This window comes from Amphiura filiformis, chromosome 1 (assembly GCF_039555335.1).
Source record: "Amphiura filiformis chromosome 1, Afil_fr2py, whole genome shotgun sequence".
Taxonomy (NCBI): domain Eukaryota; kingdom Metazoa; phylum Echinodermata; class Ophiuroidea; order Amphilepidida; family Amphiuridae; genus Amphiura; species Amphiura filiformis.
The window spans coordinates 6,651,783-6,675,756 of record NC_092628.1 but is presented as its reverse complement, the minus strand read 5'-3'; the positions used below and the strand labels follow the sequence as shown (position 1 = coordinate 6,675,756).

Here is a 23,974-nt window from a genome sequence, read left to right as displayed (position 1 = left end):
ACTATTGAATTAATCACAGCGCATTATCAGTGAATGATGCGTCTGTTGTCATTCCATGGAACGGGTTGAAAATTAGGTAGTTTGATATAATGCTCTTATTTCAAAAATAAAGCGATCAATGTCAAAACTCAAAAAGTATGTGATAGCTGATTCGTTCCTCGATATCATCAAATATTTGGTTACGTTTGGTTTATGCGTTAAAGTACCCCAAAATCAGTTCCGGACGATACAGTTCTTCCAGGGACACCCTGTCATTACTGTTCATTAATTTAAGATAATTAAATTTTAGGAAAAAAACACACAAAAAACGCCGAGTAGCTATTCATCACTATGTAAAGTTCCCAATGGAGATTTGGACAAGATCAAGGCTTAGATAATGTTCACTGCATTCTTGCATATTATTGTAATAATATTGAAAACCAATATGAAGTCTTTCACAATCAGTTAAACATGATTATTATACATTTCATAGTGCATTAAGCATCTCTCATATCAAATAACCAAAAATGGGAACTATGGGTTATATTTATTTTACCCAGTATGAATCCAGCCATTCTCGTCCTTCATTTCTCTTGTTTTCTTTTCCTCGTCCATGTAGTATTGGAAAGCAGAAAATGTTCGGATATGCATTTCCCCAATTGTGTCAACAGGTACAATACGTCCATTGTTATCAACAATTTTGGTCTCATAAACAAACAGAACCATATCAAAAACACATCACAATTTAAACCAAAACGCTACAAAACTTCATTGCTAAAGAACAGACCCTAGAACTGTGATTAGATGAGCCAACTGGGTAATATATACAGTAAGATTTCACGATCTTATTATAAAGATTTCTGTTCAGCACAGATTTAATTCATTATAATCAATCATTGGAACACCACTATATATACTCTAAAGCAGTTGAGAAAGGTTCAAATTCTGCTTGATTTAATCGGGGGTTCATTTTACTAAACTTTTAACCGTAACTCGAAACTAGTCCTAACTTTTAAAAAGTGAGTGTTCTGGTTGAACAGATTGAATTAATCTCAATCATGGTAAGAATACCAAATTGCCGGCCGTATCACATACTGACGTATTCTACATTTTTAACATTTGTGAGAAAATTGGTACATTAGTTTGTTATATTCCTCTCTGTATATTCACCAAATACCATGCCTCAAAGTGGCTTAATTAGTAAGGTATTAATTAATTTGATTAGAGAGATTGCGATGTTCCAAACGCAGCACGTCGACGTACGTTTTCTCTTGCGTTTTTACGTACGTTAATACGGTTTTAAATATTGCTAGTCTCGGTTTCAAACTGGATTGTGCTCATTCGTCATGAAGGGGAACAAGTCGGCTGGAATAAAGACTATAAATATCTAATCTAATCTAGGTCGATAGAGGGCATAGTGATTAATAGTAAGCGCAGGCTGCTGAGTCTCTGCCTTATTCGAACAGCCCGCTTTTGATTTTGACTATAAGTTTGACTTAACATGCTGCTTAAACTTAATTGTATTTTTGTGCTCCCCAAATATTATAGTTGCCCAAAAAGATATATTTTGGTAGATTAAAGATCACTACATCCATATATCATGACTTTACTTTCAAAATGAGATTTTTTGTCCTGAAAATTGGGCGCGTTGCATGAACTTTGACATGAGGTAAAATCAGCATATTTCAACGTAGCATCTGCGTTTTATACTACGTTGGAATCCAAAATGGGAAATCGAAATGTCATTTTTTTGTACGCAAAGTATCACACACATTTCAATGGGCAATCTCTGCGTATGGACATCGCGTATAAATTTAGTCATAATAGTAATTAGACTTTCCTTCGTATGTTAATTATCATTGACTGTCTTTAACATATTGTAAAATGGACACATTTTGTGCATTTTCAACGATGCATCTACGATGTATTGCCAAGCTATTAAAATTAGGGCCACATTTATCAGTCCTTCCTGATTTTGTACACCCAGTTAGTAAAACGTGTAACCGAATACGTTAGTTTTGTACGACAAGGGTAAATATGTTGCTGTTCGGTTCAGCTTCACTTGGTATAATTTTATCCGAGCCTTACCTCGATTCCACCTATGGGATACACAGCTGCTTGGTTTTGCTTCTCTGCGGGGTCGTTAGGATGACCTAGGTGTGTGGTCATAACTTCTGTCATGCCATATTCAACCTAATTATAAACAACAAATATGAAGGAAAACAGTAATTAATATAAAATAATGTTGTTATATATCAGAGAATATAGGTAGTATTTAAGGTGATAGCTGCTAGTTATTCAAACAATAACGAACAATCTTAGTAACACGAATAAGTTGATACTTACAACGACATGCTTGCAGATTTTCTTCAAATTTTGTCTCATTTCAAAGGGGAATACACTACCACCGATATTCACTGAAATAATCAAATAATAGCTGTTCTTCACTGTTGCACATTCCAAATGAATTACCGTAAACACTCGATAGTAAGCATACGTGCTTACTATCGAGCGCTTTTGAAAACATGAAATTGTACCAAAGTCCGGCGCTTTACCAACTGAGCTGATGGGGCTGAAACACATATTTGCAGGTTTACTTGTTCTTATATAACTATGTGTATTGATGATTTGTGGATGGGGCTTTTCATATTTTAATTGGTCATATTATTTTTAAAAACGCTCGATAGTAAGTCAGCACTCGCTGTATGGAGAAATAAGTGTGCCATTTTTATTTGATTCTTGATCCTCCACATGATTGATTTTTTTTCCATAATCGACTTATTCAAACTATAGCTCACAAATATTATATTATTACACATGCTGGAGAGAGGTGATCCTGCATGATATTTGAACTAATTTACAACATAATAATGATTATGGTTCGTGATCAAACATTTTTGATCATTATTAACTTACGTATTTCTAAACTGGAAAAATCATACTCTCTCAAATTTGGCAATTTCAATAGATCGTGAATATGATGGATATTAAAGAGTCCCATTGTGACTCTGAAAAAACTACAAAGATCTTCCAATGAAGTTAGTACATTACAAAAAATGGACTTCGATAGAAATATACTTGTAGTCCGGCTGCCAGTGGGTTTGACATTGTTTTGGTGTCCAAAGTTTTGTTTTTTATGGATATTGCTTCTGAAGGCCACCAACTTCAAAAATAAAAATAAGTTTACTGGAACTCTGTCAGCATTGATCATTTTGAGCGGGTCAAAGTTCGCCCAGAGGTCAAAACTCAAATTGCTCCAATGCTGTTAAAAAGTTATCCAAATTATTCATCTTTTGTCATGACGATTCAGAAAAAGTACACTTTTACCTATATGAGACATTTCCTTCTGGAGTTATAAGGAGAAAGGTCAACGGTTACCATTTGACCTCATCTGTTCAGAAAGAGGATATGTGTTTTATTGGGACACCCTGTATTATTAGATTTAAAGTTTACTTTGAGGACAGTTAGAAGTCAGACATCACATTTTAATAATTTGTCATACAATTTGCATTATATCAAGAATTTCAAACATTCTAAATTATTTGATATTAGAAGGACATTCATCAAGAATTCAATTTGATGTGCCTGATATACTCTCATGTCCCACAAAAATACTGTGCAAACGTTACTATGCGATCCCTTAAGGCGAACTTCGACGCCCGTGCGGAGTAAAGCAATATAAAATACCAAGTGTCAGTTGAAGGGTCAGTGTTTTCTAACACGTTTCTGTCGTCACCTATTTCTTTTTGTAGAATTGTGTTAATACTGATGTAGCTTTATATCAATTTATTTCGTAATGTCATATGCAGGATATTAAAGTTGCATTGTGTTATTGAACCTTTGTTTCTCCTACTCGAGTTTACCTTTCATCTTGTAAAGCTTTAGCCGTAGTATCAGCGTTAAATTCCGGGAAAAGTACAACAGTGGTAAGTCCAACTGCAAGTGGGGCAATAATTCCTCCATAGGAGCCTGCTCCTGAAAATGTTACAGATCCTCCGTATTTGACTGATTCCTGTAAAAAGAACGTTGAGTCCTGTAAGTAAAATGTTTTATTGTGATACCAGGGTGCAAGTGTTGGGGAAATAAAATTCAAGTTTTAATATCAATCATTGTCCGGCAAACGTTTTAGGGACGTTAAAAATGGACATTGACATAATTTTTCGAACGCGAAAATCTAAGTTTGAGAAACATTAACAGATAACAAACAAAATTAATAATCATAAAATAAATAAACCAATATAAAACCACCTGCTTAAGAAAAGCATATCTAACACCTTTTACTGTCCAAATGAGTCATCCTCACCAAATCATATAGCAAACATCCATCTTCACGTCTGTAACCAATATTTACCAAGTCGTTCAATAACGCATGTGAAGTAAGAACGGTCGCTTTTGGCATTCCAGTGCTACCCTGTAATGGTTTGTTTATACAAACAGCAGTAATTCACATCACAATATATCTGTAAAATTATGCATTAGAACGACAACACAAGAAACAAACAAACAAACAGACAAACAAACAAACAAACCCTTCACTGAAAGTGACCACACATTCGTATTCGCATATTCCTAATAGCAAATACAATGTTTAACGGGTTAGGCAATTTTAAATCGATTTGCGAAAAGTTTTTTGATACGTTCATTGATTTCTCAAAAAGTGAAAATCGCAGTTTAACAAATAACGGTTCAAATGAAAGCCATTATTGGGGGATAATTGTTGTATCAGTATGACAGGCCTGACACCAATATAAACATTTGTTTCGGTGACCCAAGTTCATGGTCATTTCCGCCCACGCACTTTTTTACAGATGGCCTGGAATTTCATATTTCGGTTTCAGCGATTGCCCGAAAAAAGGTGGTATGTTTTTGAAAAGCGTTTCCGCTTGGAATGTAGATAGTTGTTGTTGCTATTACTCTTCGCGATTTTAACTTATGCACTCTTTAGCCGACAATTTTCAATGCATTTTACATAACACTCGCTTGCATAAATACCGATATTTTTAACAGTATCGTTTTTGTTAACCAAAATACCATCCACATTAGTTCCCAAGACTTTGATGAAAACATAGATACCAAATCGGACAGCAGGTGATGAACAGATTTTAAACTAGAATCAAAAGAACCAGCGTAGGCCCTCTCAAAATGTACTTTGTTAATATATCGCGTTGTGATAAAAATGACTGCTTTTTCCTTGATTTTTATAACAAGGAAAAGCTTTACTTACCTCAAACTTCACACGTAGTGTTGTCTCGATGTCCGTTGCTGGTTGGTATTATTCCGATTAAGCGATTTTCATGATTTAGGCCTACTTAGCCTACATTTGACCAAATATTTGTCCACACAATGTATGATATATTCCAAAATGGCGCTGCATTCGGTGTCACATTAACGACAAGGTTATACTAACATGTGTGAGACTTTCTGACACTATATTCACGGTTTTTCTACTAGTTATTCAAACCTATGACAAATTTTGCTGGTTTGCGATGTTCAATACCATTTTCACCCTGATGTGGCAGTGACGTCACGTCAGTACTGTACGAATTTTATTAGGTGCAGCCTCATTCGCTAGAGTTTGATCAAAGCTCTGGTGTACATACGCACGCGCTTAAAGGCTCCGCATAATTGTGCGAGCGAAACAGCCGTTTCCACGCGTTGACGTCACTGCCACATCGGGGGAAAAATGGTATAGGTAATAGATGACTATGAAACCTCAAACTCGCCCCTCGATAAAGGTTGGCTATTGAAGCAGGCCTCAGTTTAGCGAACTTTGCCTAGTTTAATGCGATGCGAGTGCAAGCGCCGCTCGGACTGTGAAGATTTCTGGATACCGAATATGGGTTTAGATTAGGCCTATATCATGTCCTCTAGGCCCTATGATTTATTTTTGGAAAGGAAAGTCTAATCTCGGAGCCTATTCAATTGAGAAGGGACTGGATTTTGTCATAATAATATAAAAATTAATACTTGTCGTCCATAACAAGACAGAATGCCTCGCGATTTTTTTGATATCCAGCCATAGTATTTTAATTGATTAAACTGAACATGAAGCTATATCTTTACTAGCTTCATGCACTAATTTGCAGACCCGCCCGGCCTTCTACATGTAGTGAGTACCACATTAGATTGTGTTTACAAGAAATAATAAGCGCTGCCTCCTCGAAATTTCTTATGCCAGCAGCTTTGATGATTAAATATTATCTACAACCCCGCAAGGCCTTTCTTTTATCTATTGACCTCAAAAGAAAGGATTAGAATGATCAGAATGTCGTCCCTGACCCGTTTCCACACATTAATAATGAGTCGGTAAGGGAACGTGCTACCGCTATACTCCAGCGAGTACATATGGCCACTACACAGTTCAATGGCCTTATTGTGATCTGGCGGGCGTTTTAAAAGCACGGTCCCTGACTGCGTGGGCATATTTCCTGGCAAGGAACAATAGAGACCAATTGCCTGGCAATGACGTCACATGTAATCCCAGTCTTTAGTGTGATCAGAACATTATAGGCTGGTGGTCATTTATAGTACGATCAGTACGAAAAGTCCAATGCGATTATTAATGTATTTTCTAAAATTAAAAGAACCACTTTTTAGCGGGAATTTTTGTAAGTTACACAGCTGAAGTTGTAAAAGGGTTGAAAGACTACAATATTACGGCATAAACAAGAATTTCTTTGTTTGATCGTTATTCCTATAGACTCATCCCTTAAAAGAAATAACCTCCCCTAAAATTATAAAACATTTATTTGCATTACTTGACGTACATTTCGTTGATCTGTGAATAGACGACTCATTTTCCTACACCCTCAAAGTAGTACCATTTTCCAAAAACGTTTCTTTGCTCAATAATAATTACCACATATTTCAAAAATGAAACTTTTAGAAAAATTTGCACTTTTCAACATTTCACACTTACCTCCGTCATACTTTGAATTATATCAAGACCACATATACTAATTTTCATTCAAATTGGGCAAACATTAGAATTTTACCCTGTCGACTCTAAAACAGACCCCTCCTACATGTATAGGAGGGGTCATTGTTCTGGTGAAGAAGAAGAAGAAAAAAAGAAAAGAAAAAGAAGAAGAAAAAAAAAAAGAAGAAAAAGAAGAAGAAAAAGAAAAAGAAAAAGAAGAAGAAGAAAAAGAAGAAGACGAAGGTAGAAAAGGAAAAGGAAAAGATGAAGAAGAAGATGATGACGATGGTCGATCATGATAGACAAGTGGATCGACACTTCAGTAGAGAATATTATGACTATAAAATCCGGTTCTTTAAAATAGTGCCTCATTTTGAGAACGTTTAACAGTAATAAGATTACTTGCCGATGTAAACACTACACAGCACGGTTCGTCCATATCAAGAGACATGCAGATTTTATTCACGTTGTCAACATCAGCCTCACTACCAAGCGTCATGAATTCATCGTAGCTATAGACATACCTGACAAACAACAGTGTAATACCTTTACTGGCAGCTTTGTCATACTTTTGATAGTAAATATAGGTAGCGAACTCTTGAATTTCAGCTATTAATTTAAATACAAAATAAAAACTACCAACAATTTGAAACTTTGGTACTTGTCTTACTTTTTCCACGATATCTGTTCTGGAGTGGTACTGCTGATGATGAAAAACTCAATATCTGGAAAACTAGTGAAATACATACAATTCATTAACATCTACATTAGCTTTCGCCAGTTTAGAAAAGCAAAACACTCATTATGTTAAACAAGATACATTATAGCGCTTGAAAACCGACTTAGTCATTAGAGTTTGAAAAGAAAACACCCTATGCACTATTTTCTTTTATTTATATATTCACTCTTCAGTTTTAATGTAAAGTTTACGGCTTTATACCGTTCAGAATGAAATCCATCAGATGTGTCCCGTAGCTCTGGAAATATGTCAAACACCCTGTCCAATATGTTTGACGGCGACCTGGTCAGGAGGAGTCCTTTGCACTTGAGCTGTATAATGATCAAGAAAAGTCGATCATTGCTTTTTTCAGTTTGATATTAAATTGGCACACAGTTGTCTTTGAAGTCGACCGATTTATGTTTTGAATTCTGAATTCAAAAGTTGCATTTAGCAGCGGTATGCGTTTCAATAAACATCATATTTGATAGGTAACATAATTTGGACATTTACTTAATTTTTTTACCTTTCTTAGTAAAGCTACAACCGTTGGTTCTGGAAAGTCTAACCTCAGAGGCACCTAGAAAAAACAAAAAATTCTTATAAATTCCACATCAATCTTTGAATTTTAGGAGACCACACGAGGTATCTCAGTAAAAATAGGCCGTGTGGATTGGGGTACATAACTTAAAATATCGGCAGCAAAATCAAAATGTTCTTAAAGATTCAAAAACCATGAAGTATCTACTTTAAAATGGTGCAAAATCATCAAAATCAGTTCATGCGTCACTGAGATAATCAAGAAACACTATTAACAATAATGTGCTATATTGGAGTTTAAAATGAAAGAAATAAAATGAATTAATCTCTCCCAGTGTTGTTTGGTAGGACTTCGAAATCAATCAATCAATTTTAATTAAAATTTCCCAAAGAATTATTGTTTCACATATTTTTCTTTAGGTTAAGAACAAGTGAAAGTATATCTTCTACAAATATTGTTAACACATTTATCAAGCAACAGTAGGGTTGACCTTTTTATTGAAGTTAGCATACTTTGGTCCAGGTGATAGTCGAGTAGATGCCTTTTGTTACAGGCTGTATCAAAATGTTTGGTACCCATCAGTTGTTAGTGATTATGGACATGATGTACATGACTGCAACATCCAAATACAATATAGGATACGCATACTATCTTAATTAGTGTCATAAACAGTAATATAACAGTCATCGTCGTCGTCGTGGTCCTATGGGTGATGACTGACCCTTTGTGACCCTGTTGATGATGGTATTCCAGCAGCTTCTGTCTTGAGCCAGACGGTGGGCTGCGACGAGAAAAAGGCCTGTTAATTGAATACATGAATACAAAAGCCACCTAAGTCCATAGGAAGTGATTTTGAGAGAAAAACATGTGTATCATTTTAATTCCTTCAGTTAGATTTACCTGGTCAATATGGTAAGTTTTACGTGCAAATGAGTGGATTAACCTGTATTAGGTATGACGATTAGCATTTCAGGGACTTCGTGGGGTTCATTTTAAATTTTGGACTTAGGTGGATTTTTGAATTATATACAAAGACAACAATGTTAGAATGAGATTACCACTAGTAATATAATACAAAATAAAGCACACAGGTATGTATAATGTTGATAAGCATTCTGCCATGTAATATAAACCACACACTTTCCTTTATTAAACCCATTTTTTGTTCAAAAGTCACTCTCTAGCAATGAATGTGTTACAAGTGGACTTTTATACATAATGGATTTCAATCAATGTGTTACAAGACTCAAATCATGGAATTGGGTGATTCTTTCATACATGCTATTTTTCACATGCTTAGACACAGACAATGAATTTGAGTTGTTCTTTCATACATATGACAGGCCTATGTATAGCAACAATTTCCCATGCTTAACTCAATTTGGCCAAAGTATGGACTTAGGTGGCTTTTGTATTCATATATTCAATTGTTTAATTCCATCAGCCCATCTAAGCTTTTGTCTACCTCTTCTACGACTGCCTTCTACGTGACCTTGCATAATTATCTTCTCAATGCTGTCACCATCTCTTCTAGAAATGTGGCCAAAATACGCCAGTTTAAAACCATCTATTTGTTGGCACATGGAAGCATGCTCTCCAATTTGGTTTCTTACAAATTCATTGGTCTTATGTTCTTTCCACGATATTCTCAGCATCTTCCGCCAGCACCACATTTCAAACACCATGATCTTTTTCTTATGTGTCATTCCAACCGCCCACGTTTCACAGCCATACAAGGCAATTGGGAAAACCAGAGTATCCATAATATGAATCTTGGTAGCTTTAGAAATGCCTCTGTCATATACCTGTCAAAGCAATTGCCGATGATCTTGCCATGGCTAGGCGTCTTCTGATTTCCTGTGAACTGCCCCCTGCATTGTCTATAAGTGATCCCAGAAAGTTGAAAGTGTCAACTTGTTCCACATCTTCTCCATTCACCTTCACTTGCTGATTTTGTATCTCCACCACAGATCATTGTCTTGGTTTTCTTGACATTGAGATGCAGCCCAAATTCCTCACTGCTTGCTTTTACTCTGTCTATGAGGTCCTGAAGCTCATCTGATGACTTTGCAATAAGGGTGGTGTTGTCAGCGTATCTGGGGTTGTTTATCTTTCGTCCTCCGCCTGACACCTGACCTGTAACACCAACAAATGCTCTTCTGAAAAGGTATAACATATATAACAGTAACTTATGGTAATTTCAAGAAGATCCAGTGTTACATTGGGAAGGGGCATGCTTTTCAATAACCATCAAAACTGATCCAATCATTTTGATATAGCCTATATTCTCTCTTTCGGGTAAAGATGCGTATGACTAACATTTTCTTGTTTAAAGTTGATGACTAACATGTTGAGAGGTCAACAATTACAGGTGGGCACTCTCGAGCAAATAAGAGATCAAAGGTTATACAGGGGCCAAAACTGCTGCTGATCAGGCTGATTACCTCATACCCAGCATGCTCACAAACACTGGGAGTTTACTTCATTTATTTCTCCCATTATAAACTGCAATGTATGTAGCACACTTTTATTTTTGAGTCTATTTTGTAGTTCTCCAATTATCTCAGTAACGCTTGAACGGATTTTGGTGATTTTTGTACCATTTTATCGAAGACACTTCTCGTTTTTGAATATCATAGAAAGTTTTAATTTTACTGCCGATATTTCAAATTACAACCCACGGTGCCTATTTTCATTGAGATACCCTGTATATAAATGTTTATGTGATTAGAATATTACCTAAATGATATAAAAAATATTTTTTAAATTACAACAATATTCTGTTACTTCAAACACAATAATGGGGTATTGAAGAGGGAGACTACAAACACAATTATCGGATCACTCGGATATTGAAGGAGAGAGAGAGAGAGACAGAGTTAGAGAGAGAGAGAGAGAGAGAGAGGGAGAGAGAGAGAGGGAGAGAGAGAGAGAGAGAGAGAGAGCGAGGGAGGGAGAGAGAGAGAGAGAGAGAGAGAGAGAGGGAGGGAGGGAGGGAGGGAGGGAGGAGGAGGGAGGAGAGATAGATGGAGAGCGGGAGGGAGAGGATGAGGAAAGATCCATTATTTACCAACAATATTCCGAGTTGCATAGTTGCAAAGAGCGCAACTAGCCATTCCGAGTGATTCGCTCCCCATACTGCTATAGTATCACCCTTCTTGTAGCCCTTTGAAATGAGGGAAGAAGCAAAGTACTGGCTCTGAAATGGTATAACAATGCATACAATATAATGTATTATATACAATAAAATACAAGAAAGCGTTTAATAATCACCTTATAGTATGTATAAGAACTAAAACGCGGTCCAAAGGGAAACATAATCATACTTTTGTCAAGCTTAATACGATTTCATATATCCATCATTTCAGCAGTGATCAAAATGGGGAAATGCTAGAGCATTTGCCAGCTTGGTCAGAGTTGAAACTATATCTTTCTGAAACATCCTTTGTTTGCGAGTGAGAATGCGAGTGCGCAAGTCGTTAAGATTACTCACGCGCGTTTGCAGGTGTTTATGGGTACGCACTCGTGTGTGTGCAACCTATTGAAGGCACGTATGCACTAGCACAAGTGTTTTTTGATACGCAACGTGTTCACAAAGGTTTTCATGTACGCATTCTTGTGCGCAGGTGTTTGTGGGTACGTACTCGCAAGTTATTGCGGGTACGTAATCGCATGCATAAGTGTGGGTGGTTACGCACGTGCGTTTGCAAAGACTTTATAATGATTAGGTCAAATATCATGCAGAGGTTATCAATCAGAAGTCGCTGCCTGAATTCGTGGCTCTTGAGCCACACCAGCTCTAGTATTTAATTCTCCTCACACTGATCCTCTATCGTCATGCTCTTTTTAATCTTATTGTTCACTTCTCTGTATGCTCTGTTCTTAACCAGGCCCCCTCTCACATTGCATTGATCAAGAATGATGTGACCCTGTGCTTCTTAACAGCGCGGTGCTTGCCCGTGATATTTCTGGCTGAATCAGAGTTGCGTTAATGGTGTCAACTATGGAGTCATGATCCACTTTATCCGAATCTAGGAGGAGAAACGGAGCAAATATTTTAGGACCTTCAGCTTCTCAATATTAAATTTGGTCTTGTTTGCCTTGTCTTAATAATCTTTCTTTCTGACGAATTTTGAAATTCATTACCATAATGTCATGGTCGCTTCCATTGTCAATTCCTGGGAAACTGAAAGTGCTCCGAAACTAGCTGTGCCCAGTCTTATGTAAGCAAGACAAAACAGTCTATTAAAGTTCGCTTCAATCAACACCGGAGAGGACTCCGCAGTATTCAACCATTCAAAACTCTCTGGCCACCAATTCAATGCCGACGACATCATAATCTTCGACAAGGAGGAGAGGTGGTTTGATAGGGGAGTGAAAGAATCCATCCGGGAAAGAGCGGAGCAGCCAGCACTCAATAAGAAGGGGGGGGGGCTCCGTTTCCTGCTATCAACCGCCTGGGACCCCACCGTGAAACTACTTCCTCGCCGATTTCCATCACGTGACCAAACCATCAGTCAAGTCTCTGCGCAGTCTGACGAAGACCCGGTGAACGGGTCGTAACGTTACTAAAAAAGTAGTTGGTGAATCCAGAATTTGATTCATATTTGTGTCTATTTTATACTACTGGATGACTCAAAACATTCATAATCTTATAACGTACAAGCATATTCTCTCATGATGATACTATTTAAAAACGACCGCAAAAGACCCAGTAGACTTTGCGCTCAAAGACTCATCCAATCCCATAATAAGCCCACAATTGAATAAAGTACCAATAACCATTACAATACAAAGGTGTCGAACTGGTAAATGAATTCAACATAGTATGTTAAGGGGGTACTACACCCCTCGATAAATATGTGACTATTTTGCATTTTCTCAAAAAAATAATAACACACTGGTAACAAAAGTTATGTATATTATTGGGGCAAGGAATCCAATTACTACACTGGAATTTCAGTGACCCAAGGTAAGCGTTTCGCTATTTATGATAAGAAATAAGGTACCGCTAGGATGTACCTCAATTCCTATCATATATACGGTACCACTTGTCTTGAGTCACTGACATTTCAGTGTAGTAAACAACCTGATCCTTTTGTATGATCCAAAGAAACCAGGCAGTTTGCACTCAGCTCGCTGGAACGCGATGTGGGTAAGCAACTAACTCCGACGAGATCTCAAAGAAATATGGTTATGCAGATGACCTGGATATCCCGAAAACACACAAAAAGTAGAAGAATATCGAAAGCTCCCTTAGCCATGATATGCGAATTTTGGCACAGTATATAAAACAGTGGCGCCTAAAGCTGAGTGAAGGGAAGATAATATCAACAGGGCAACATCAGGGAAACCTTGATGTATACGTCAACAGCCAGTGACTGGATTGCCATCCAACTACTGCATACCTAGGAGTTAAGCTTGACAGATCACTTTATGGCACGAGGTGCACTCATCCGCCGCATTATGGGGACCAGATGATGAGCAAGTGCAACAACCATCCGCATATCAGCACTGACTGTATACCCCAGCTGCATACAGTGCCCCAGTCTGGTGCAGAAGTAAGAACACCGGCTTTCTCGACGTTACTCGTCAAAGCAACTATGATTATTATACTATGAGCGCAAAGGATGGATCTACGATTAGCTTAAGTCGTTCGGACGTAAACGCGCGGTTTTTTTTATGACGGATAAAAAATCTAAAGGTGGGGGTGTAAACTCCCCCTCGTAGTTCTAGGGTTAAACCAAATTGTGTAGAATCGGCGTTTTTTTGTAGTTGTTGTTGTTGTTTAACTGTCATGGCTATTATGTTACCTGCACGTTTGAAAGATACCAATCATCATTTCATGGTCAAGTCCAAAAATATAATGAACATTTTACCAGATTGTTGTTTAAAATTGGTTATAAAGCTGTTGAGATAGAATACCTGATCGTGTAAACCGTTGAGACACATTTAGTTTATAAGCAAACCTATGGGTGTCAACTATCCACGGGAATAATACATATCTACACCCACATAACATATAAGCTGAAGTAAGATACCTGTTCTTTCATTTGTTTGAAAGTAATCCTCTCTTTGTCGACATAAAACACAAACATTTCTTTATTTGCATACTTGTCCGCCATTTGGTACAACCGTTGTCCCATGGACATCCCAATAAAGGGCTGTTTGCGAGGGACATGGAGGTAACTCTTCGTCAATTTTTCTGTCGCCATTTTTGTGATTTGTACTTCTTTGTGTGACGTCGACGCCACTAAACTCTAATCTACCATACTATTGTAACCTTTACACTTTATTCTTCAGTTTATCAATACCGTCCTACACCACTTTAAATGTGTAAATATTGTACCATATATGGTCTTGAAAATTCATTTCACACCACTGACAGTATACAAATGGTATACGTACCGGTTTGGGTGTACTGTGTCAGCTCTGCATCCAAGTATATTTTAATAGTAAATAAAATACAATCAGCTAGGTTTTTTTGTATGTTAGTAGAAGCATAAACATAGCCTCATTTCAAATGTTTAGTTTTAGTTTTGGTTTTGGTTTTGGTCACGTGATTTCGTATTGTCCTGCCTAACCACTTGAATCACAAGATATCGAACTCATTGTTTCTACCTTGTAACTAAACATTTGTGACAGGCAGTTTCGGTTTTGGTTTCAGTTTCTTATAAGTGGTGTGACGAAAGAAATGTTTAAATTTCGCAGTGCAATATTCACGAGGAGAGAAATTGAGCATGGTAATCTACATTGAAAGACGTGGTTTACAAAATCGAATAAGCCTAGGCTATTTCACCTGTGAAAAAATATAGACCATCTAAATATTTGCATCCGACATTACAAAAGCGGCGACTAAGTTGTTATAAACAAAATCGCGACATTACAAAAGCATTGGTAACAATTGAGCATGGTAATCTACATTGAAAGACGTGGTTTACAAAATCGAATAAGCCTAGGCTATTTCACCTGTGAAAAAATATAGACCATCGAAATATTTGCATCCGACATTACAAAAGCGGCGACTAAGTTGTTATAAACAAAATCGCGACATTACAAAAGCGGCGACTGGAGTGTTATAAACAAGATCGATTCATGTCCTTAATCCCATGTACCAGAATCAATAGAAGGCTATGACTTCCAATACAAGCTGATGACTTTTACTGAAGCAATTTTTACTGAAAATTAAAATGGAAGATAGAGGGGGAAAGAGAGAAGATAGAGGGGGAAAGTGAAAAGGAAGGGGGAGGAGAGCTCGAGATAGAGGAGATATCGAATATAGGGGAGCGAGGAGGGGGAGAAGGAGACACTTAGGGAAGAAGAGGTTATATAAGTGGGGGAGAGGGGAGCCTAGGTAAGAGGTATGAGTTGTGCTTACCGGGGATAATAAACTAATTCATAATCAAATCATCTCCATGCATCGTTTATGTTTTATACGAACAAACAAAGCCCCCACCCCACCCCACCCCACCCCTCAATATGTATACGCACATGTATATAACTTGGGGTGTATTATGCCAACTTCGACAGAGAGCATCAACTGTCGTCCGCGGGGCCAGGGGGACAGATTTCCGATATCAATCATGATAATAATTATGTTAGCACAATAGGCTATTGTATACTTCTGGTTTGGCTATTGTATACTTCTGGTTATATACCCACCCAGCATAATAGTGTTATGATTGCAGACCAGTTCATCTCCACATTTTAATCCCTTGATTTTTGGTTTCTGAACAAAAGAGAAACCAAAACTAAACATTTGAAATGAGGGAAAGTCTATATCATAAAAACTCCCTTAAAAGGGAAAGCCCCGGTCATATGTGAAATGTTGATGAGAGGGATCATATAACATAACTGGTTCCATTCATTGGATTGGCCATTGTTCAGTAGTGCAATTGCAACATTTTGGCTTAAAAGCAACTGCATGAATGTTAACTTTTTCACTTACTGGAGCTGCACATAGAACACACTTACTAACGTTTGCCGAACTTAGTTTATTTGTCAGGACAACATACTAGTAAGTATTCAAACACGTATTCATTAATGCCCTGGATCAAAGTTCGAATTCGCGAAGCATACTTTGTTATCACCGCATTTGTTATTTGTATTAACATAATAAGCATTGTAGTATAGGTAAGTTAGGACTTATAGATATATGTTCTAAATACTGTATAAAATATAGCATAGTGTCATATGGAAAAGTGTTAATTTAACGTTATTGTAAACATGCTAACTGCTTTCAAGTATTGTAAATATATTACGTCACTTGCTCGCTTTATTCGAAAAAACATAGTTTCAAATTTAATAGACTTAAGTTATATTTCAGTCTATAATTTTACATCAACGTATCCTGTTCCGATATTAAAATTACATGTAACATTACAATTACTTGTTATAAACACTTTCATCAAATCTGGCACATTGTCCTAAATATGGCGAAGTCACTAGAAAGATTGCGAAATTTACGTGAAACGCATTACAAAATGCAGAAAAATGTTATGTTTGTCGTGTTATGAAGCGAATCAAAGTATCCAAATAGAAAAAGTAGAGTCCGACATGTAATAAAATCCATTTTGGGGGTTACAATTTGTAGTAGATAAGAAGTGAAATAAGAAGAAGCGACATAATGCGGTATGAATTATCTGTTTTGGACGGGGACAGCAGTTCGTGCAACGTCATTTTTCGCCATTGCTATTTCGTTGCATTAAACATATGTCAAAGTGTTTTGCTTATGGATACTATTTAGCAAACACTAAAATGTTTTTAAAACATGATAATGCAGATGTGTTTTGTTTTAGTTAAAATATTTCGATAACATATCGATGTCGGTTTATATAAAAATCATGAAAACTCTTTCTTAAAACGTGTTATACTGAAAAAGAAAGAATACAACATTTTAAATCCAAAATTCGAAATGCTATAGTAAAATATCATTTGCCAAACACTGTGTGTCTCTCTCTCTAGGTGCCATATCCTAAGACGTTGGCGATCATGTCGTGCCACAATTCTCTGTTATAAGCCATCTCCAGAAGCTCTGTCGCTTTATGTAAAATGCAAATTCAAAAGTTTCAAAATTCAGACCACTTTTGTACTTATGTAGGTTCTATTATTATTATTATTATTATTATTATTATTATTATTATTATTATTATTATTATTATTATTATTATTATTATTATTATTATTATTATTATTATTATTGTTATTATTATTATTATTATTTTAGTTTGACAAAGTAGTCCCATTTTACAGTAGACTTAGCTCTATATCGCATTTTATACATGTAGGCCCTACATGGTGGACAAACATCTTTGAAAAAATGACAAAAATAAAAAAATAACAATGACTCCCATCATCATGCTATTTTTTTTCTTGGGGGTCCCAAATTAAAAAAAAGTCGGCTTCAATAAGAAAAATAAGAAAAAATGGGCAAATATGAGGTTAATTTGGTCAGAAACCCATTATCAGGCGTCAACATGGGGGGTGATGATTGTATGGACCATTCCCCCTGGCCAAATATTGGGGGGATTTATCCCCCCCCCCCCATTCCCCCGGGATCTAAGCCTATGACTCTGCTTAAAATTGTGCGCCTAATAGTGCTGCATGTCCACACGTAATTACTATTACCGGACGTAACGTTTCGATCGGTCTTAACAGCTCTTAACCCTGGTCATCTTCAGCTTTAAATTGTCGGATTTAAAGCACATTACGTCGGATATAGTAATTTGTTTTATATCCGACGCTCATTCACACTGCCACTTATATCCGATACTATTACCAACGTAATTTAAGTCCGACTGTGTGAACAAATTGTCGGATTTAAAGCACATTACGTCGGATATAGTTATATCCGACGCTCATTCACACTGCCACTTATATCCGATACTATTACCGACGTAATTTAAGACCGGTAATAAGTGATTTAAGTCCGACTGTGTGAGCACGACTAGAGAGTAGTTATTCTTGAGAGGGCACTCTATTCACGTGGTTTCTTTTCCAACGCTAAAATATCACGAATTTTGGTGGTTTGCAAATGAAAAGTGAGTTCAATGAACTACGCCCTAATACCGATGGAGTTTCAATGGCGTCTTCTCTCCATACACAGATGAACAAATACAATAGAAGAAGGTCAGCACATAATGCAATCGCCTCGACCCATTAGTACATATTATCAAAGTACTTGGAATAACAATCCGGTGAGTGCAATGAACTACGCCCTAATACCGATGGAGTTTCAATGGCGTTCTTCTCTCCATACACAGATGAACAAATACAATAGAAGAAGGTCAGCACATATGACCTGCTTTAATGACATGTTATATGAGTTGTACAAAAAGCTCAATATCAAAAAGATAAGTATTCATTTGTGCATATGGTCTGCACATTGAACATGCAAAAAATAAGTCAATATAATTTAAACAAGAAGTGGGATTTTGACATACTATAAAAACGTGAAATAAAACGACTAATAAATTCTGCCATCATGGCGTCAGGTCAATGGTTCATTATATCGCGTATGTTTCTTTAATATTCGAGACCAATTTTGCTACCCATTTGTGATGCGATCAAGCAAAATCAGTCGGAACTCGGCAATAATAAATTTTCAGTTTCTTATAGGATAGTAAAAAGGATTTACAAAGCTGGATTTTGCAGAAACCCCCATTGAAATTGAACAACCAGTTCAAAAGATATGAGCAATTAAAGCGCTTCCAAAACAATAGGAAACAAAAGTAAATATTGCCTTTGTTTGGCTATATCTCAAAATCAATATTTCCGAGTTCCGACTGATTTTGCTTGATCGCATCACATTTATATGTACACAGGCGGATCTGTTTTTTGTTTTTTTTGTTGGTATTTTTGTTTCTTTTTAAATAACAGATTCTGGTTTTCCAGTGCACGGGGCCGCCAGGGTGATACTAATTTAATGCTTTTAAAAGGTATTTCTAGTATAATGGCTCTCCATACACAAATGAACACACACAGTAGAGGGGTCATTCTGCCATGCTTCAGGAGAAGTGTCACCTCTCTGGTATAGTCTCCGGTCAGACTGTATGAGGCTATCACGAACATACTAGGAACGACGAGCGTTAGGACCGACATAAACTGGCTGTGTAGGAGACTAGTTTGGATGTGAACGGCACTATGACGTTCGACCACACAATGTGGTAATACGTAGCCCGTATGGCGCTAGCAGTGAACGCCTCTTCGCAATGTCTCTACTGTACCATGCGTACTGCTTGTTTACGTCGATGTGTTCCTTTTATTCTATCATAAATATAGTTTGAAATTGCTAGACATAAATTAACAACAAACTATAGGCCTTGTAATTACATTATGCATAATATCAAATGTAAGCATCAGTCAAATGTCTGATAATGTCTGATAATTTTGAAATTCAAATGATGTTTATTCATTCCATTTGTAAACACATTTTTGTAGTACTCGCAAATTTCAGCAGTTGTCTAAAATATGCAAAGTATAGGCCTGCACTCAGAAGGTAAGGTGACTATTGTGTAATATTATTGTAAAGCAGTATTCATGCAAAACGAATTCTGATATTTAAAACATGACTGTATTGACAGATTTTGGTTTGGTAGATGTACTGCAGTATAACTTGCAAGTTTAGAGAGTTCATCAACTCCAATGTACTCTTATCGTTTGCCCGTATATAGCTTTCAATTCGACCTCAAGTTTTGGAGCATGAGTTTTTGTACCTAATTGTATCAAAGGTCATTCAATTTGTATACAAGTTACATATTGAGCTACAGAACTGGTGCCATGGAGGATGGTGTTACTTTTACTACAGTTGCAATCGTGTAGCGTAAGCTCAATAACCCTCATCGAACCACCTAGCCTCAAATATGACCTCAAGTTGTGGGGTTTGAGGTTTTTGTTGGCGCTTGTCGGTAACGTTACCAGAATTTTCATACTGGAATACTGGAATACTGGCCGACCCAATGAATTGGGTCAGCAAAAAGGCACGTTAAAATTGACCAATAACTTCCGGCAGGGTAACGACCAGGTCAAGGGCGCAAGAAATGACTGAGTAGACCTATTTATTCTGAGTCGAAAATACCAACAGGGATATGGAAGCACGACCCATTTCACCCGTGTACAATGAGCCAGGTCCGTTACGGCTTTGTGTGCATGCTCAGATCAATTAACCCAATTTTTAGCTTCAATAGGTAATTGAATACCTGAGTGGAAGAAGGGCCCAAATCCATTTTTTTAGAAAATTGAGTTAGACCCAGCATTTTATTGCCAGTAGACTGTTCTTCCTTCTGTGTGAAAGATGAGCCAAAATCCGCTTTCTAAATAGTCTTCCACGTACACTTACGTACACTCATGATTTCCATGGAAGAAAGGCCTAACTCCATGGAGTTAGGCCCTTCTTCCACCAATATTGGTTAAAGAGGAATTTTGTTCATCCATGAAATCTGCTTTTCACTACAATAAACTTTCTTGCTAACATATTACATGCTTGTATTTGTGCAATTGATGGATAATTTCCAAATTTCTGTAGCTATTTATAACACATCTGCTTACGGAACTGGCACTTGCAGTATATCAGTGGAAGAAGGGCCCAACTCCAGCTCGTATTAAGACCTGTACCGTTGCAATGGAAACATCATAATATGATTTCGAATGTATGTATGTAGTACTGTATGTTCATGTATTAAAGGTCCCCTGAAGATGAAAACATTCTGTCTATAAAACTTTTCCAAATATTAAGTTTTTTCTTAATATCTCAAAAACAGTTTTGACGAAGTTGGGCCCTTCTTCCACTCAGGTATTCAATTATGCCTGATGCGCATGAGCAGTCCAATTAGACTGGCGCGACATTTAAAATTACCTCGCTTGGATCAAAACAAGGTGACAGGATGAATGATGTGTATGTGAATTGGGAACAAACTTGTGCTTCAAACTACATATTATTGAGACTTACATCATGATTCTTAACCATTGCAATGCATTACGGAAATAATACACCATGTCATGGGCAAATTTAAATTCAACTAAAGTTTTAATATTTTATTAACATTATGGTTTTACCATACGCAAATTATCCGCATATTGCCAAACAGTGTCGACACCCTGTATTTTAAATATTTTTCCCTGCAACTTAATACTCCGTTTGGCTAGAAATCGATCGCTAGATCGCTCAGTGGTGCAGTACAAACTCAAAATGTAGAGATGTATTCAATTCTGTCTCGATATGTGCATTGTATTATAGACTTGTGATTTAATATTCTATACAGCACGTGGATCTGAGCTGAATGTTCCTTTTATATGATTGTAATTCTCAAACAGTTGAATATATCACATTTTTAACGTACGATTTAAAAATCGTTACACTGAAAATGCAGTAAAATATATCCACAGCAAACAGCCATCACCGCTGATTGGTGTATTGAATTCCCAGTTAGTGTATTGAAAACAAACCTGGGTTTAACCTGACAACAAATCGAATTGTCTTGTAATGGCAACATCATATGGGGTACTGAGCATGCGCAAATCGTAAAAAAACGTGTAGAATAGAAACTCTGTGGTATCTCAGATCGTGTAAATGGTATGCTTAGCCTGAGTCGCTCGGCCTATCTAAACAAAATCGCCATGCGTAGCTGTTGAAAACGAGAGGATTCGCTGTACTATCACGGCAATTTTGACAAGAAGATACAGGGATGATGACACTGTGTGTCAGACCTTTTGCATAAACTAACTGTGCAACAAAATGAAGTTGCTCTAATGTGCACCTAAGGTGTCGTGGAAAGAAAGACCGTCGGTTAGTTTATGTGTGTATCAGACCCAGTTGCCTTGGCCCCATATCACCCAAAACTTACCAAATATTATAATATAAATACATCTGAACTGAGCTGCATCTCCATCTGAACTGCTGTGAAGTGGGTGACGGGTGACGTCGTAGATGTGATAGGCCTATTATAACTGTTTAGAATTATGTAGAGATGTTGGCAACTTAAAATGTGCACAGTTTATACTAGTTCATACTTTTTGGGAAAATCACTCTACGCCACTATGTGTTGCGACCGACGATATGGTCGGGAAATCACGTGGCAACATTTTAAGATTTCAGGATTGTTTACTAGTATTTTGTACTCTTTATTATTTATCTTTGTTAATTAACATATATTTTAAATGCTGATAAATCGTGGTTTGCTGCCCATGATATCGGTTAAATTCAATGTTTTATGAATATAATTCTACCACGCAGAGGGGGTCACGCAGCAGAATTTCACATCACCTGACTTCGAAGCTCTGCTGTTCAAATTCATGTAAATTTCAAAGTTTATACATTTAATATATTTAATATGATACTAATTTTTTGTTATAACCAACTGGTACACGAAATATATTAGCTTATTACCTATACAGAAAGGTGATTATCATCCTTCACTCAGCAAATTGACATGCCCGGCATATGCAGCCATTCCCCGTCTGGATAACATGACTGTCGCTCTCAATACGTCTGGGCACAAATTTAAATAACAATACGCTATTTACATATCAATGCGGCCTCATGCTAATTAAAGCTGCCCATCCAGGAGTTCATCTATGCTAACTGTCGCGGTAGATTGCAATCATGCTTTTGTTGAATGAATTTGAGTAGTCCGCGATATTTACGGTATGATACGCCATATGCACAATCTCTATCCAACGTACTGCAGGGTTTATTGTTCTATTGTGTCCGATAAGAGCGCTGACATTATTTGCTGTCGAAGTGACGTAAAGTCCGACAGCGAATATGCTGGTGAAGTGATGTAATATTCAGATCAACTACCATAGCAATGGGTGAAAATATTTTTTGAATACATCGTGGTGCACTGCAAGCAGGTTGTAAGAGTTGTAACAAAGAGTTATACCAATCTTGTATTTACATGGAAAGTAAACATATCCGATGTAAATATCAAACGTGTAAGTATAGGCACTGTCATCTTAATCCATATCAGGGCATGGCATCCTAGTATTACGTAACAAACCGGAAGATGTAGTTTAAGTCTAGACAATAGGCGGATTAGCGGCCATTTTGTCTTCTACATGATTTTATTCACGTGTCCTTTACTTTAGTACACAAGTATATAAGTTAACAGGTTTACAATTTTAAAATTATATTTTGTGTATACAATATATTCTGTAGTAAATCGATCAAATGACGGTGATTGTTCAGGTATTATATGCTTGATAGAATTAAATTGTCTGACCAGCTAGTATTCTCCTCCGCTGTCATTGTGATTCCAGTCACTCCACGTACCGTGTTGCGAAGGTGGAGGAGACTAAAGCTGTATTAACGGAAACGGAAGGGGTTAAAAATGATGTAGTTTAAGTCGAACAATAGCGTGACGTAGTTTCCGGCATTGTTCCTATGCACTTTCACCCTCCTGTCCATATCACCTCGAGTTCAGATTATGTCAGAGGCTACCTCGCTTTTAATGTACTCTCTGACAAACACAGCAACACACCACCTGATAACAGCAATACCCACCCACAAGAGATACATGCATGTAATCAGGGAGTTTTTTTTATACCATATTTCACACACAGTAACCAATATTTATTTATATTTGTGTTTATCGATTGTCATCGTTTATATATTTATTTTTCCATGAAGGTGGTAATTGTTTCGATATATTTTGCAAATCCTTTTTAAAACGTGCGTGGACATATAGATCATCGATTATTAAGGAAATATAAAATTAACTGATAAAGTGATGCTAGTGAAATTTGTTTAAATGTTCTTTATAATTAATTTGTTTAATTGTAAACCTATGTATATAGGACTCTCTTGTACATATATAATATG

The 23,974-nt window shown here is 36.8% G+C and overlaps 1 protein-coding gene across 1 annotated transcript in view; it reads right to left on the bottom strand.

The window, feature by feature from the left end:
- LOC140154953 (medium-chain acyl-CoA ligase ACSF2, mitochondrial-like) overlaps window positions 1–23,974 on the bottom strand; it is an 86,755-nt gene that overhangs the window by 19,047 nt on the left and 43,734 nt on the right. Inside the window, exons 18-24 of the mRNA XM_072177617.1 lie at window positions 11,232–11,356; window positions 10,096–10,316; window positions 8,143–8,196; window positions 7,365–7,507; window positions 4,283–4,390; window positions 2,068–2,172; window positions 536–684 (exon numbers count right to left, since the gene is read on the bottom strand). Of these exons, the coding sequence (XP_072033718.1) occupies window positions 536–684; window positions 2,068–2,172; window positions 4,283–4,390; window positions 7,365–7,507; window positions 8,143–8,196; window positions 10,096–10,316; window positions 11,232–11,356 (905 nt within the window). The remainder of the gene's footprint in view (window positions 1–535; window positions 685–2,067; window positions 2,173–4,282; window positions 4,391–7,364; window positions 7,508–8,142; window positions 8,197–10,095; window positions 10,317–11,231; window positions 11,357–23,974) is intronic.